Source organism: Quercus suber, unplaced genomic scaffold, assembly GCF_002906115.3.
Source record: "Quercus suber isolate HL8 unplaced genomic scaffold, Cork oak 2.0 scaffold_296, whole genome shotgun sequence".
In the NCBI taxonomy this organism is placed as follows: Eukaryota; Viridiplantae; Streptophyta; class Magnoliopsida; order Fagales; family Fagaceae; genus Quercus; species Quercus suber.
Window position 1 is genome coordinate 744,337 of NW_027069752.1, and position 15,329 is coordinate 759,665.

General features: G+C 34.8%; 1 protein-coding gene across 1 annotated transcript; it reads right to left on the minus strand.

Annotated features, from left to right (window-relative positions):
* Positions 1-1,138: 1,138 nt before the first annotated feature.
* On the minus strand, positions 1,139-8,832 carry LOC112010433 (uncharacterized). The gene is made up of 4 exons (XM_024042773.2): positions 8,545-8,832; positions 2,323-2,775; positions 2,022-2,247; positions 1,139-1,805 (listed from the first exon to the last, which is right to left on the minus strand). The coding sequence occupies exons 2-4, from the start codon at positions 2,761-2,763 to the stop codon at positions 1,294-1,296; spliced, it is 1,179 nt and encodes a 392-aa protein (XP_023898541.1). The 5' UTR covers positions 2,764-2,775; positions 8,545-8,832; the 3' UTR covers positions 1,139-1,293.
* Between the last annotated feature and the right edge of the window lie 6,497 nt (positions 8,833-15,329).

Consider the following 15,329-nt stretch of genomic DNA (forward strand, 5'->3'; position numbering starts at 1 on the left):
AAGCAAGGCAAGCCAGACTTAGTAGTAGATTAGCTTGGAGAGAGAGAGAGAGAGAGAGAGAGAGAGAGAGAGAGAGATACGGTAGAGCTGTGTAGAGTGAGAAGCAAGGAGATATCTCAAATATGTGTGGTGAAGGTGCTTGGAGGGTAGGTGAGACGCATTAAAGAATTGGGGGCAAAATGGTAACTATGTTGACAAGCATATTTTCACGCATGTTTTTTCTTCAAATCGGAGAGATCAATTTGTGAGGAGCCCAAGAAGAAAATGCTTAGGCCTCACCAAAAATCATCCATCTTTTCTCTCCCTTCGTTTCTATCATCCATATTTCATCTCCAATCAAACACACCCTTAAGGAATCATTGCTAAACATTGTCTCACTTCACATGCCCACACGATAAAAAAACTTGCTACCTATTGCGCCATGTGTGAGAATGGGTAACTGGGTATGTACACTTTTTTCCCTAAGGTAGTAAGTTGTAATTGTGATTGGTGCATCACTTTCACATGCCCATCAACACAACTTATATAGCATCAACCATTGCAGCCCACCTCTGTGTGGAGTCAATCATGACATAGCAATCAACTATTTAAAAATACAGCCACGCTATCAACGTATCATTTCTAGTAAAATGTTAGGGACCAAACTAAATCAATTTTGAAAAATGTTAAATAGAAAAAAATTACTTCAATTAGTAGTTGAGTTAGAGAATGAAATCAGAAGCTTGGCCTTTTTTCCCTCAATATCAATAGCCTGGTTGGTCCCTCAAAAATTCTTGATTCACACCATGTTCAGCAACCACTTGCAGTGTGTTGGTTTGGTTAAAGACTAAAACTTCATTCTCACAAAATAGTTGCTTACAAAAGCACCATGTTCAGGCCTTTTCACAGGAACCCCCTTTCACCTTTGATGGGACCACGTCTTATTTGAGACAGTCCAGTTTTGCACGCCATATCATATGCAAGGTGAGAGGAGAATGCCTCTTTCAGGAGTGGACTGATCAAGGGTAAAAGGCAACAAAACTGATTTTCATTTTCTGCTGCTTCTTCCTCTTTGTTGTTGTTGTTGTTGTTGTTGCCATTTTTTTTTTTTTTTTTTTTAAATTATAAACTCATAATCTAGAAACCATGCTATGCAATCTTTGAAAGGTATGATGCTCTACCCAATATATTTCCTTTGTATAAACAGAAGGGCCCAATGTACACCATCAAAATCACATTAAAAACCTTTCATCTGTTTCTAGATCCTGAAAAAATTTCAACCCTAGCCTGAATCTGTAACCAAAATCAGTCAATTTACATGGCTGATAAATCCCGGATGTAGTCATTCCACATCTCAGTTGCAATGGAGTCTCGCAGCTGTGAAGAAATTTCTAGTTGCTCAGTTTCAATACCTATGTCCAGAGCTTGGGTGTCAATATGCATCACAGGCTGTTCCACCTCTATAGGGGGCAATGGTTCCTCAATTTGTAGTACAGCAGTATCTTCATCATAAGTTCTAAAAATCCAATCATCTGGTTTCTCCCTACGAATGTAATTGTGTATTGCACATGCTGCCACAACCAACTTCACCTGTGTTTGTAATGGGTATGGAGGAGCAGACATCAATATAGGGAATCGTGCCTTCAAAGCGCCATATATGCGATCACTGGCATTTCGTAACAATGAGTGTCGTTGATTAAATAGCTCTCTGGCATCTTGTGGATGATAGCCACTAGGATATTCCTTTAAGTAATAGGGAACACCATGATATGGGGCAATGAAACCTGGCATATTTGCATATTTGTTGTCTACAAGGTAGTACTTTCCTGCAGCATCAAAATTTCATACACAGTAGTCAAACTAAGAACTTCAAGGAGTTCAGAGTCAGTACAATACATTTCTGGAAATAACAATTTAAAAAAAGATACCAAATATGTACCAGCAGATCCTTTCCCAATGCTAATTTAGACAAATCATAAATGCCATTTTAACTGGATGTAAAAACGTCTGAGTAAGCATGACTTTCCAAATATGCAAAATACCTTCAGGGACCGGCAGCTTGCTTCGCCTTGTGAGTGCTGAATTCAGGACTTGCAAATCTGATGCTGAGCCTTCCCATCCAGCTAGAACATAATGGAACTTGAGATCAAATGAAAAAGCTGCTAGAACATTTTGTGAAAGCATGCCATTCTTATTGCGGAAAGGTCCTTGCTCATCTACACCTACCATCACTGGAATATGGATACCATCAACTGCTCCCACACAATCCTAGCAGAAAAGAATTAAAAATGAGTAATGATTACCAAGAAATGAGACCTTGATCTAACTTAATTACCCAGGTACCTGAAAGTATGGATAGAATCTTGGATCTTCCATGATCTCAGGTGGAACATCGGATCCTGGAGGCTGAAAAAAATCTAATGAAATCGCCATAATCGCAGTCAAAACATTATTGAAATGGCGACTGATGGTTTCTCCTGAATATCGGAATAACTCTTGGACAGCTCGTGTCCTTAGATTATGGCCAACTATGAACATGAAAATGGCTAATTGCTCCTCAATCTTTATTCGATTTGTGTGACGTAGCAAGCCTTTTGCTTGCAAAATATCACACAGCTTGTAAAACACATGCTTATCCATGCGAAAATTTTCCAAACAACGTTCATTTTGACCATTAAGTACTTCATCTACAAATTTTGCACCATTAGACGCCACACCATGAGTCAGTTCTTTTGGAATGTAATTCCCAGGGGCTCCATCCTTTTCATCATCAGAGCTCTCCATGGCAAAACCAACCTGTGCACCCAACAATATTTAAGCAAGATTGCATATTTTAAAGAGAACAAATAGAAAAAGATGAGACTAATTATATTGGAGAAAAGGAAATGCAAAAGCTTCATCTAACTTGTAGAAAAGGTAAAAGGCAGATCAAACAAATGGCAAACCCACTATGTGAAGATGTAAACCCATTAAGTGAATACACTGGAGAATCATCAAAGTGATAAAAAACTCAACACTAATCCTGCTATCATGGATAACCACAAAGATTCTCCTTAAGAATATCCAATATTGGCGCTACAACATATCCTGCCACCTTGAACTCACATCAAAAGATAATAGCATCTTTTAATAAGAATTACTGCACCTCCAAAGCCCTGTGCAGTGTGACAATAAGCTCTTTTCATGATTTGAATCCTATACAGTTATGCTTCTCATAAATAATAATTAAAAGGCCTCCATTACGCAGTTATAAGAGGCTAAGACAGATTTCACAAAGTGAGCCATTTCACAACCTCAAGTAAGCTAACATAGATTAGATCCATTAATGATAACTGCTAATCTAAAAGATACCATTCTATTCTCCAAAATCTAATAATTTCAAGTGCAGAATTTTATGACTAAGGCACCAAAACAGGTCACAACCCTAGTACAGAGGAAGTAGACATTCTCCAAATCCAAATGTTCACCTTCAAAGATTTGGAATGCTATATTCCATGATAACCAAACAGAAGTTTTCTCACCCTCAAAAGCATTCTACCAATAAGCCGCCAAGGCAGAAGTTCAGTTTCCAAGAAGAAGTGACCTATAAGTTATGTCAGACCAAGACCAATCAAAACCAGCAAACCAAAGAATAACAAACAGAGTCAGTCCCCTCAAGCATCTCTTTGTCACTCAAACAAATCATATCATGCAAAACAACTTTCAGTTCATACAGTTGCAGCTAATATCATAAAACCAATCTTGCTCACCACTTCTTCTAGCTACAAGTTTTAACATCTCTGTACTTATCGAGGAAAAAAAAAATCTAACATCTCTGCAATCATATGACAAGCAATGAGGATTATCTGTATTCAAACTGCTTGACTAACACAAGCACTGGGGATGGGCTCTTGAATACCCCTAATATGGCCAGAAAAGGCTTGGCAAAACCATCAACTAAGCTGATTAGTCTGCACTCCCTAGAAAAATAAATTACCAACTTCAAAATAATGAGATCCAAGAATTCAGATTTTGAACTTAGTGCAGTTATCTTATCTGTAGCACCCCACAAGTTCATTTCATGCCTCATCACACTAATTAAATTACTCATAATCTTACTAAATATGTTTTGTTATACATTTATTTCCAAGTAGGTTACAAATCATCCACCCTTTACACATAATTCTAAAATACATATTCCACATGTTTTTGCTTCATTGCCAATCTTTATGACATACCAGATTGAAACTCAATATTGGTCTTCAAGGCATCTAGCTGGCTCTAGCAAGCAACTTGAAAACAAAGATGCATAAATATATATTGGCTAACAACACCTGTAGCTCCCTCAAAGGTGATATATGGGCCATTTTCTTTTAAAAAATGCACCCAAAAAAAATCTTTATATATTCCCATACTTGAACTGATAATCATAATCTTTTTTTCTTGCTACATATGCAGCCAATGGGGGCTGAATCCACAACCTCACCCTACATCCCATTCTTATGAGGGGAGGTAGTGCATTTGAGATAGAGCTCATTGGGAAACTTGAACTGACTATAATAAACACAAGAAACCAACTAAGAGGACAGTGACATGGAGAAAAAAGGAACAAACTGGCTATTGAGAAAAACTACAGAGCTTCCATCCACCTTCAAAAAACAGTATCCAATAGATGGTCCTCTACAACCATCTTATGGTGTTTTGGAGTTTCTCCAAATTAGATGGGAAGCTAATCTTTTACTTGGAAATCTCTTTAAAAATAAAAAATAAAAAACATGGATGTTTTTTCTATAAGTGATAATAAGGGATTTCATTAGGAGTGAAAAGTAGAAGATGTATAGATATTTTTCTATTGTTTGGTAGAGTAGAGAAGGAAGGAAAAAAACAGGAGATAATTATTATTTTCTGTACAGGTCTGCTAATTTTAATCATCCCAAAATTAAAGGAAAATAGGACAGAATGCCTCACATAGATAATTCAACAATCTTATCACTCTAATTTATTAATAACAATTCAATACAAGGACACAATAGTGATTTAACACAAGCTGCTTTATTTTTCTCCACTTTTCTTTCCCTCCTAACAAACACTTACAATGGAAAATATAATGTTCCTTTTACCCTAACATTTTCTTTTCTCTCGCTTTTCTATCCTTCCTACCAAATAAAGCCTAAAGAAAGCTCTAAAAGAAGAGCTCCCTAAAAGCAACAATTGAAGACTCAAATGATCCATAAAATCAATCAACGAATTTCAAGAAAACTCTCTAGTCATGGTGCACCACTCAAATAAAGAACATAAACTAAGAAAATGGGTACTAAAATGATGCAAATTATATATATATATATACATATATATTGTAAGGGGATGAATAAACTATTTCTTTTTGCGCGTATTTTTTGGTTTCCCTTTTATTATTCTCTTCCATTAAATTGTACCATACAATGAATTAGTCCAAAAATTTGACACCTAGGAAATGCTCACGCAGGATGCCTCACTAACACCTTCATTTTAAAGCAGGAATTACATGTTAATGAAAAGGAAGGAGATATTCTATAAAGTCAAACATGAATATATATTTCAACAGGTAAAAAGCCTCATCATTTGAAATCAAAATAACTAAACGATCAAAAATTTTCAACTCCAAAGAGGTCTATAGAATTATATGCAGATAATCAACATGCCATGTCCATCATGAAAGAAACAAAAGACTAGAAGTAAACAGGAAATACTTATAAGAATATACAAAACAAATGGATTCAAGAGTTCAATGAATGTCCTAAATCCAGGATCAACTGGGGGCCGGAGGCTCTCTAATTATTTTCTCCTTAAAAAAGTGTATTTTATTTTATGCTCTTCTATTTAGATTATCACACAATTAAAAGTACTTCGCAAGAAACTGTTGTAAGTTGAGTGCATACATGCAAATGCACACTCAATATGTATGCCTAGCCCGCTAAGGGGAGTGGGGGATTGATTGAAGGAGCAATTCATTTTCTAGTTTTTATTGATGTTGGTACTGAATGTTGGATTGTTAAGAAGCAACATATCCATTAAATGAGTGTAGCTAAAATGAGAATGTTAAGATGAAAAAGTGGAAATACATGAAAGATAGGATTCAAAATGAGGAAATCTGCCTAAAGTTAGGGGTAGCCCCTATTAATAAAAAGATGGAGGAGAGTCACTTAAGATGGTTTGGTCATGTTCAAAGGAGAGTGATTAATGCACTAGTAAAAAAGAATGAGTTGGTCCAAAATGAGAGAACAAAAAAAGGTAGAGGAAGACCAAAAATAACATTACTAGAAGTAATAAATGGACATGTCAATTAAAGAAATAACAGAGAGTATGACTTCAAATAGAATAGAATGGAGGAAAAAAAATACATGTGGTCAATCCTAACTAAACTATTGAGGATCCATAGCTAACCCCAAAATTTTGGGACTAAATTTCAAAAGGCTCTCAATAGTCAATGCTTACATGGTCTTTGAGACCTAACATCCCTGAACAGTTCAACATAATTAAGGCCTAATATTTAATATCAATCTACAGACAAGTGCAATGTGAATCTCTTGAACAGTTGAACCTCCATTTTAGCAGATAACATTATACTAAAGAGAAAAAATAGCCTTCCATATTTTTCCCATATGATAATGATCAACAAATAACGGAAAACTATTGTATAACGACAAAAAGAAGGTTAGGTTGCTTCAGGACTTTCCGTTGTTCTATAACCACATAATTTCCAATGGTGCAGTCTAGAGTCCTGAGTGTTTCAAAAGGAAGGGCAGAGCTATTGCTTAAAATATCGAACTACATTCTTCTTTCTCCATTTCAACAAAGCTGATGACTAAGAACTAAAATTAATGCACTAGTAAAAAAGAATGAGTTGGTCCAAAATGAGAGAACAAAAAAAGGTAGAGGAAGACCAAAAATAACATTACTAGAAGTAATAAATGGACATGTCAATTAAAGAAATAACAGAGAGTATGACTTCAAATAGAATAGAATGGAGGAAAAAAAATACATGTGGTCAATCCTAACTAATCTATTGAGGATCCATAGCTGACCCGAAAATTTTGGGACTAAATTTCAAAAGGCTCTCAATTGTCAATGCTTACATGGTCTTTGAGACCTAACATCCCTGAACAGTTCAACATAATTAAGGCCTAATATTTAGTATCAATCTACAGACAAGTGCAATGTGAATCTCTTGAACAGTTGAACCTCCATTTTAGCAGATAACATTATACTAAAGAGGAAAAATAGCCTTCCATATTTTTCCCATATGATAATGATCAACAAATAACGGAAAACTATTGTATAACGACAAAAAGAAGGTTAGGTTGCTTCAGGACTTTCCGTTGTTCTATAACCACATAATTTCCAATGGTGCAGTCTAGAGTCCTGAGTGTTTCAAAAGGAAGGGCAGAGCTATTGCTTAAAATATCGAACTACATTCTTCTTTCTCCATTTCAACAAAGCTGATGACTAAGAACTAACTCATTCCTTGTTTGCAGTCAAGAAAAGAAACCTATCACAAAATTAGTTTCTAAAGAATCGTCAACATTTCAATACCCCCAACTCTAGCCTCTTAAATCAAAATTGTGACAGACCAGCTGCAAAAGAGCCTACTTGCTTTAACAAAAATATGAGAACACAACAATAAGATGTTCCTCTCCAATTGGAAGGTTAAAAGACAAATATGATGGACAAACAGCCCTAATTTACACTTTTACTTTATTTATTTATTTATCTAAGGAACATATCCAAAGTGTTGCCATTGCAAAAACAATGTAACCCAGCAAACACACGCCAGCTCTATTGGACCAAGGCTATAATAAGGTTTGCCAAAATCAACTTTCACAATATGCGCTGCAAGAAAGTGTTCAAAACACTAAGATCCTAAGAAACAACAAGAATAAGCCAAGAGCCTTGTAGCTCAACTGGCCCATCCTGGTATTTCCAACAAAGACACACAGGGTTCAAATTCCCACTCCCCCATTGTCACTAACAAATTATAAAAATTAATGAACATATTCCCTATCAGGGCCTCATATGTATGTAGACATGATCACAATCTTGCATTGAAAAACACACAATTTCAAGCACCCAACAAGAATGTGAATAAAATGTAGCAACCAAATTGGCAGACAAAGAAGAAGCAAAACTCATTATAATATCTACCAAATTCTCTCTCTCTCTCTCTCTCTCTCTCTCTCTCTCTTTTTTGACAAGTATAATATCTAGCAAATTCTTTCTAATATAGAAAAAGAAAAAACGAAAGGAAATATGACATTTACAATGAACCCCACAAACAAGAACTCATTATCAAATCATTATATCATCAAAATTTTGTTCTCAAAGAACAAAAGAAAAAAAAAAAAAAAGCACCCCATTTGGTACCCGAGAAAAACGGATTCATAAGCCGCATTTTGGACTCTCACAGTAGAGTTCAGCCATTACTGTTCTTTCAGGGTCCCAAATAACAAAGAAAATAATCAAGAATCAAACAATCAAAAAAACCCAATTCCCTTTTTTTCCCACATTTTTCTTGGAAAAACCAAAAAAAAAAAAACCTTAAACCCATACCTGAAAAAACAGAAGACAAAACAGTGTCTGAGGATTCACTCACGCCCTCCCTCCCTCCACCGCTTGAGGCGTTGAAGTGAAATTTGTTGTTCTGAGAAACCGAGGCAGATGAGAAGAGAGGGAATAGTGAAGAATTTAAAGTAAATGGGAATAGGGTTTTAGCTTTTTAGGGGATCAGTGAGAGAGAGAGAGAGAGAGAGAGTCAGAGGCAGTTGTTAAAATGAGAAAGTATTTGTAACGTCTCCTCTATGACTCTGTATGTAGACAGAGATAGACTCAAGAGAGAGTGGGATTCATAATCAAGAATCAAACAATCAAAAAAACCCAATTCCCTTTTTTTCCCACATTTTTCTAGGAAAAACCAAAAAAAAAAAAAAAAAAACCTTAAACCCATACCTGAAAAAACAGAAGACAAAACAGTGTCTGAGGATTCACTCACGCCCTCCCTCCCTCCACCGCTTGAGGCGTTGAAGTGAAATTTGTTGTTCTGAGAAACCGAGGCAGATGAGAAGAGAGGGAATAGTGAAGAATTTAAAGTAAATGGGAATAGGGTTTTAGCTTTTTAGGGGATCAGTGAGAGAGAGAGAGAGAGAGAGAGAGAGAGAGAGTCAGAGGCAGTTGTTAAAATGAGAAAGTATTTGTAACGTCTCCTCTATGACTCTGTATGTAGACAGAGATAGACTCAAGAGAGAGTGGGATTCTCATTTTTTTTTTCCCTTCTCAATTCAATCACAACTCTCACAAGGAAAAAAATGTCTCTACTCTCTCAAGTGTGGAGGGTTTTTCATTTTTCCTCTCTGGCTAAAAACTCTCTATTGGTGGTTTACTTGGTAAGTGAGAGACTGCCTGCCAGTGAGGATTTGGGTTCTTTTCTTTGGATTGAAACGGAAAAAAAATATAGGTATGGGACCATTTTCCCAAAAGAAAAATAAAATAAAATTAAAAAAACCCAATTTTGTATGCAGTGTGACTAAATAAATATAACCAAATTTGTTTTTTTTTTTTTTTGGGTTAATAGATTAGTCTTAGGGCAATACCATCAAGTAATTAACCATGAAAAAGAGGTGATATACAAGGTAAAAAGGCATGAAAAAAATATGTGAAATCACCATATAAAAAAAAAATGGTATATAATATGATTATAAAATTTGACACGAGTAAAATTTACGATGGGTTGAATCAAGAAGGGTGATTCCTAAACACTGTGATGAGAATGATGGGTTTTGATGAAATATGGATAGATCGGATTATGGATTGTGTTACTTTATTCTTATTCATGGAGAAAGCAAGAGTTATATCACATCTAGTAGGGGGTCTTCATCAAGGAAATCATTTATTATCTTACCTTTTACTCTTATATGCAAAAGAATTATCTACTCTATTCAATCACTCCAAGCAAAATGGGGAAATTAAGGAACAAGATGCACCATGAAAGCCCCTAAACTAAGACCCTTTTTTGGTGTTGATGACTCACTAATTTTCAATAGAGCAAGTTTTGAAGAATTCCAAAGATTCATAAAAAAAAAATAATTAAAAGAATTTTAAAGAGGTGTCTAGGCAAAAGGTAAAAATGACTACTCATTTCTTTTACTCTAACTAAAACGTCCATAATGAGTTCAACAAATAAAGGTAATCAATTTCATACCATACTGGTTAGTACAACTAAAATATATTGTGCTGGTCACCAGATCGGTACGGTGATCTCCCTTGAAACATGTTGGTTTAAATACCGAAGCATTGATTTCAATTTTCAACCTTTTCAAATGGAAAATCCATTTCAAACTAGTACAATCTTCTTTTGAAAATTGATTGAAAGTCAGATCAATCTGGGCCACTGGTGGCCACTACTCTTAATCAAGTTGTGCAAGCAACATCAACACTACTCCACAACCGCTACATAGCTTGACTGTTTGACCAATTTTTATGCCTATACTTTTCCAAGAATATAATTGTTGCTTTGAAAATAATCAAAATACTCTCCCAAACAGTCCATTGGTATTGTATTAGGTAGAGAAGTTTTGGAGAGGCGGCAAAAGGGTGTGGGGAAGAAAGAGTGAAATTAGAGTATTTAGGGTTTGGCGGAGCGGTTGTGATGATGGATGGTTATGATTAAGTGTTAAATTTGGATAGGTTTGCGTGTATTAAATACTATGTTTTGAAATGGAACCTTATTAAAAAAAAAAAAAAAAAACTTTGATTAAAACATTAAACAAATGTTTTTTCCCATTTTTTCTTGGTTACATGTTGGCTCATAAATCTTTGGTATTTTGAAGAAATAGAATGAAATTTAAAATAATCAACACTAAGATGGTTATTTTAATTCTTTTTTGGTTCAAGACTAACTTATATTGTAATTTTCACTACAAATCATAAATTCATTCAATCTCAAAACAGTACACCAAAATCGAATAATACAGAAATATTTCATTCCCCTAATCAAATCAAAATGGTCTTTGGTATGGTACTGACTTCCTTGCAATAAACCCCTCTTTTTTTACAATTTTATTAATGGAAACTCTTTTTTCTTTCTTCAACGAACTCACAAGTGGGTCAACAAATTTTTGCTTTGCTATAGTACTCAAAAATATGATAAGAATTGTAGCAAAAACTAAATGATTTTCCTAGCATTTACTATTACCTCTAAAGTCCCAAGATCTCTCTCACTCTCTCTCAACGACCTTTCTCTCATCATGTGTTAGGGTGAGACTAGATCCCCTTTCGAGATAGCAACATGGTAATTTTAGAAACAAAAAGCTCAATCCACAATCTTGAGGATTTCTCAAGACTAAGATCATGGGTGGTTTTATAATGAAAAGGACAAAGATTTGAACAATACCAAGCTTCAAAACCGAAAGGAAGAGAGAGATGAAGAAAATGAAGAAGATGAGGATGAAGATCGCACGTTTGAAAATGAGGACTAGGAGAATTGAGATTGGCAAGATAGAGATGAAGATGAGAAAGGAAAAGGAACGATATAAGTGCAAGGAGAGGTGCCCCCACAACATCCAAATTTGTTGTCTAAGCCTTATTGCCATGGAGATTGTGTCGAAGGATGGTGGTGGTGGGCTAGGGCTATGTAGGTTTCTATGGGTTTTTTTCTTTCTTGGGGTGTAAGGGGCTATGTCTTGGTGTAGTTATGCAATTGTGGGGTTAGGGTTGAAAATAGTAATATTTAAATAGAATAGAAAAACAAATAAAGAGTTTGTTGCAATGCATATTCAAAAATGTTGGTAGGTAAAATGGAAAAGAGACTTTTGAGAAACAAATTTGCTAGAACTTTGTAGAGCCCATTATGAATGGTCTTAAGCATATTGGGACAAGATAGTTGTGCTTAGGGTAAGAGTGTGTAAGTCACCCAAAACATGGTCATGACAATACACTATAAGCATTATGGGCTAGAGTGTAGGACAGTAGTCATCACTTTGTTTAAAGGTACAAGAATTAACGTTTAACCCCTCAAACAAAGTCCAAAATGTTGTATATATAGGTATATACATGAATAAGTTGTAATAATGTTGTTTGAATTTGGAGAATATTGTTTCATAAAGTTGTTAAAGTAAAAATTTACGTTTTGGAAATTTCTAAGTGAAAATTCAAAATTAAGCATTTTCGATTAGTTAAGACTTTGGCTTGATCGATCGAAATGGTAAGAAAATAATCCTGAAGCCTCTGGATATTTCGATCGCTGTTCGATTGATCGAAAGTCGACAATCAGGATTTTCTGCAAAATTTTCAAATGACTGTTGAGAGAGTTTGAAGAGATTTCAAGCCTTGTGAATGATTTTATGAAACATTTTAACTCTCCATACGTGTCTTTTGATGAAATATAACTCCATAAAATAGAAAGTTAGAGAGAAACACAAAAAATCCTGTGGTCATTCTCCAGAATTACTATCTGTAAAACCTAACATCTTGATTGTATCCCAAGGACAAATTTGTGATATTTAGCAACAATAGTGTAAGGTGCATATATTGTCTAAAGAAAATAATATTGTGCCTTTAAGTTATCTATTTTCTGTTTGTCTTTTGTATTAACCTTATTCTTCCATTATTACATTGTTTAATATCCCAAACACAAACTAGAATTTCTGAATTTTGAGTTGAGGTACAAGGATTAGAAGGTATTGCGCACCACTATTGTCATTTAGTCAATTCAATTAAAATCCTAATAAAGCTTATTAGAACGCCATTGACTAGTCACATATTTTGAAAAACTTTATTATACAATTGTGAAATTGTGAAAAATGCATGGAAAAATAAGTTAAAAACACTAAGGATAAACTACTTAAAGTAAAAAGCATACACATTTATGCTAAATGAAATATTTATAGTTGAACCTTTTTCGGCTGAGTATGCAGCACATGCGAAGTCAAAAACCTAAACAGATGGATAATTTCATAGTTAATGAACTTAAATCCATGTATGCACCCATGCAGCATGCATCCAACTAGATTCCTATGTACCTTCGTAGTTATTAGACCCATTGTAGTTCAAAAGAAAGTAGAGTGTAATATCGATATAAGGTGTTATCCTTGAGGTAACCATCATCCTTTTAGGTAGTATTTTTAGTTGTAGTGGCTGATAAGTGTGACTATTCTTAAAGAGGAACCTAGTTTGTGATCTAGAGTGTTGCTTGAGTGGTCGTCACTAGGCAATTTACAAGTCTTGGAAGGGTCTCTAGGTTTAAGGTAGTAGGCATCCTATACGGTTTCAGTCATGGAGTAAGTATATATGATGTCGTACACGTGAGATTTAGCCCTAAATGCCAGTTTATCTACCATACCCATAACGAGACGAAATACACCTGTGTTCTTAGGAGAGTCAACAAATATAGTAAGCTTGCGCATAATGGTAGGGCAACAAGAACATTCACCTAAGGAAGAAGAAAAGAGAAAACTAAGAAATGCATATGAGACTTACAGGAGGACGGAATGGATGCTTTAGGAGCACTTAGGATTCAAATGTAGTGGATAGGAGGGTTATAAATATTAGAGTTGAAAGGGAGAAGGAAATTAGATTTAAGTGGAAATGAAATATTAAAGAGGAAAAGACCTTTCATGAATCAAATATAACCTCACTGATAGACTACCAAGAAGAAATCAGTAATCTTCCAATGTTCAGATCTAATAGAATTAAATAGGATAGTTGTTGGCTTGGAGCCTTGAGTAGTGAGTTAGTTGAAAATTGACAGGAGACCTAAAATAGCAATTACAATCTATGAATCACGGACGCGGCTGGAAGAGTGCCGCACCGGAGTCCAATGTGGCCCGATGCGGGGTGCGGTGTCTGACGAGGCTGCAGGAAACAAAAGGACACTACAGTTAGAAGTATCCACATTGCCTTAATCAAGGCTATACAAAGAAGTTGACTATGTGACTTGGAGGTTAAAATCTCTCTAGTTTTCTCTTCCTTCACTCATGACCAAACAAAAATTGGGGAGTTATGGATAAGGCGCACTTGGCAAGCCCATGATTGAGTTAGAGGCTCATAAGGTCCCAGACCGAGCCCCTTGAGGTTCCTAAACCAGTCCATGAACTCCAGGTTTAGATTCAATATAATATAATGTCTGATAATAGACCAAAATAGTGTCCAAAATTGTCTATGCGATGCTCAGCTTCAACCGCCATCTAATCCAAAGAAGTTCATACCGTACACTACCAATCGGTATTGGTCATGTCAGTCCTAAGAATCGGTACAGAAACACCTTTAAAATGTACCGCTCAAGATACTGATCTATACCAAACCATATCGAAAATATTGGTGGATTTTCGGTCAGAAAAAGAAAATCAGTCGATACAAAAAACAACGAAACGAACAACCCACCCAGGTCGCTGCAGGTGGGCACCTCATCGGCAGTTTGCTCTCTTCTACTTCTTGAATTTTTTTGTTTTCAGTCATTTTTCTTCTTTGCTTTATTTTTATTTACTTCATTTTTACCATTTTGCTTTGTTTTGTTTTATGTGTATCTCTTAATTTGTGTGCCTTCCCACGTAACTGGAGTCGATAGTCAGTACTAACTACCACCCGTCTATTAAACATATTACCAAGGAATTTTATTTTAGTTTTTTTTTTAAAAGGAAAATGCTAACGAAAGCTCTTAGGGCACTAGTTAATAATCTATTTTAAGAAAATTTTGATATCACTTTTATGAGAAATAAAAAAAGGTTGTCAAAATATTAATGACTTTTTTTTTTTTTTTCATTTTTCATAAAAACTTTCTTTAAATAGATTATTAATCAGTGCTCTAAAGACACTTGTTAGCATTTCTCTTTTTTTTAAAGGTAGAACTATGGTTATGGCAAAGTATATGAAAAGTTAAATATAAACTATTTTTGACATCATATTTGTTATTATCTCTTTGTATTTTTTTTTTTTCCTTTCATTATCTTGGTGTAAGAGTTTATTGACTTTATCATTATAATTCTAGAAAAAATATTATAATAATTATAATAATTAGGCTGACATTATATGAAATATGGTCTTATGAATTTAAAAGTTTTTTTTTTTTATTTCAATAAAATAAAAAGGTTTTCTTTAAAAAATTATATGAGATTTGATGAATAATATATGTATATATATTGAGTAATCTTAAAACGGAATATTTTATATTAATTGGTACTAGAGTATTTCATTTCCCTAGCCAAACCAAAGTAGCTTTTGGTACCATATTGACACCTTTGATATGGACCAAATGACCTTACCGTGATCTTATAGTGAACCAAACTCTTTAAAAAGCTTAACTAGGTGCCAAAGGGAATCTTCCCTTCAGTCAAAAGTACAATTTT

Excerpts from the sequence above, each read along its gene's own strand:
- LOC112010433 (XM_024042773.2), bottom strand. The coding sequence starts at position 2,763 with ATGGAGAGCTCTGATGATGAAAAGGATGGAGCCCCTGGGAATTACATT. Across the intron at positions 2,248-2,322 it reads GATTCTATCCATACTTTCAG|GATTGTGTGGGAGCAGTTGA; the intron begins GTACCTGGGTAA and ends CTTTTCTGCTAG. Across the intron at positions 1,806-2,021 it reads CAAGCTGCCGGTCCCTGAAG|GAAAGTACTACCTTGTAGAC; the intron begins GTATTTTGCATA and ends TTGATGCTGCAG.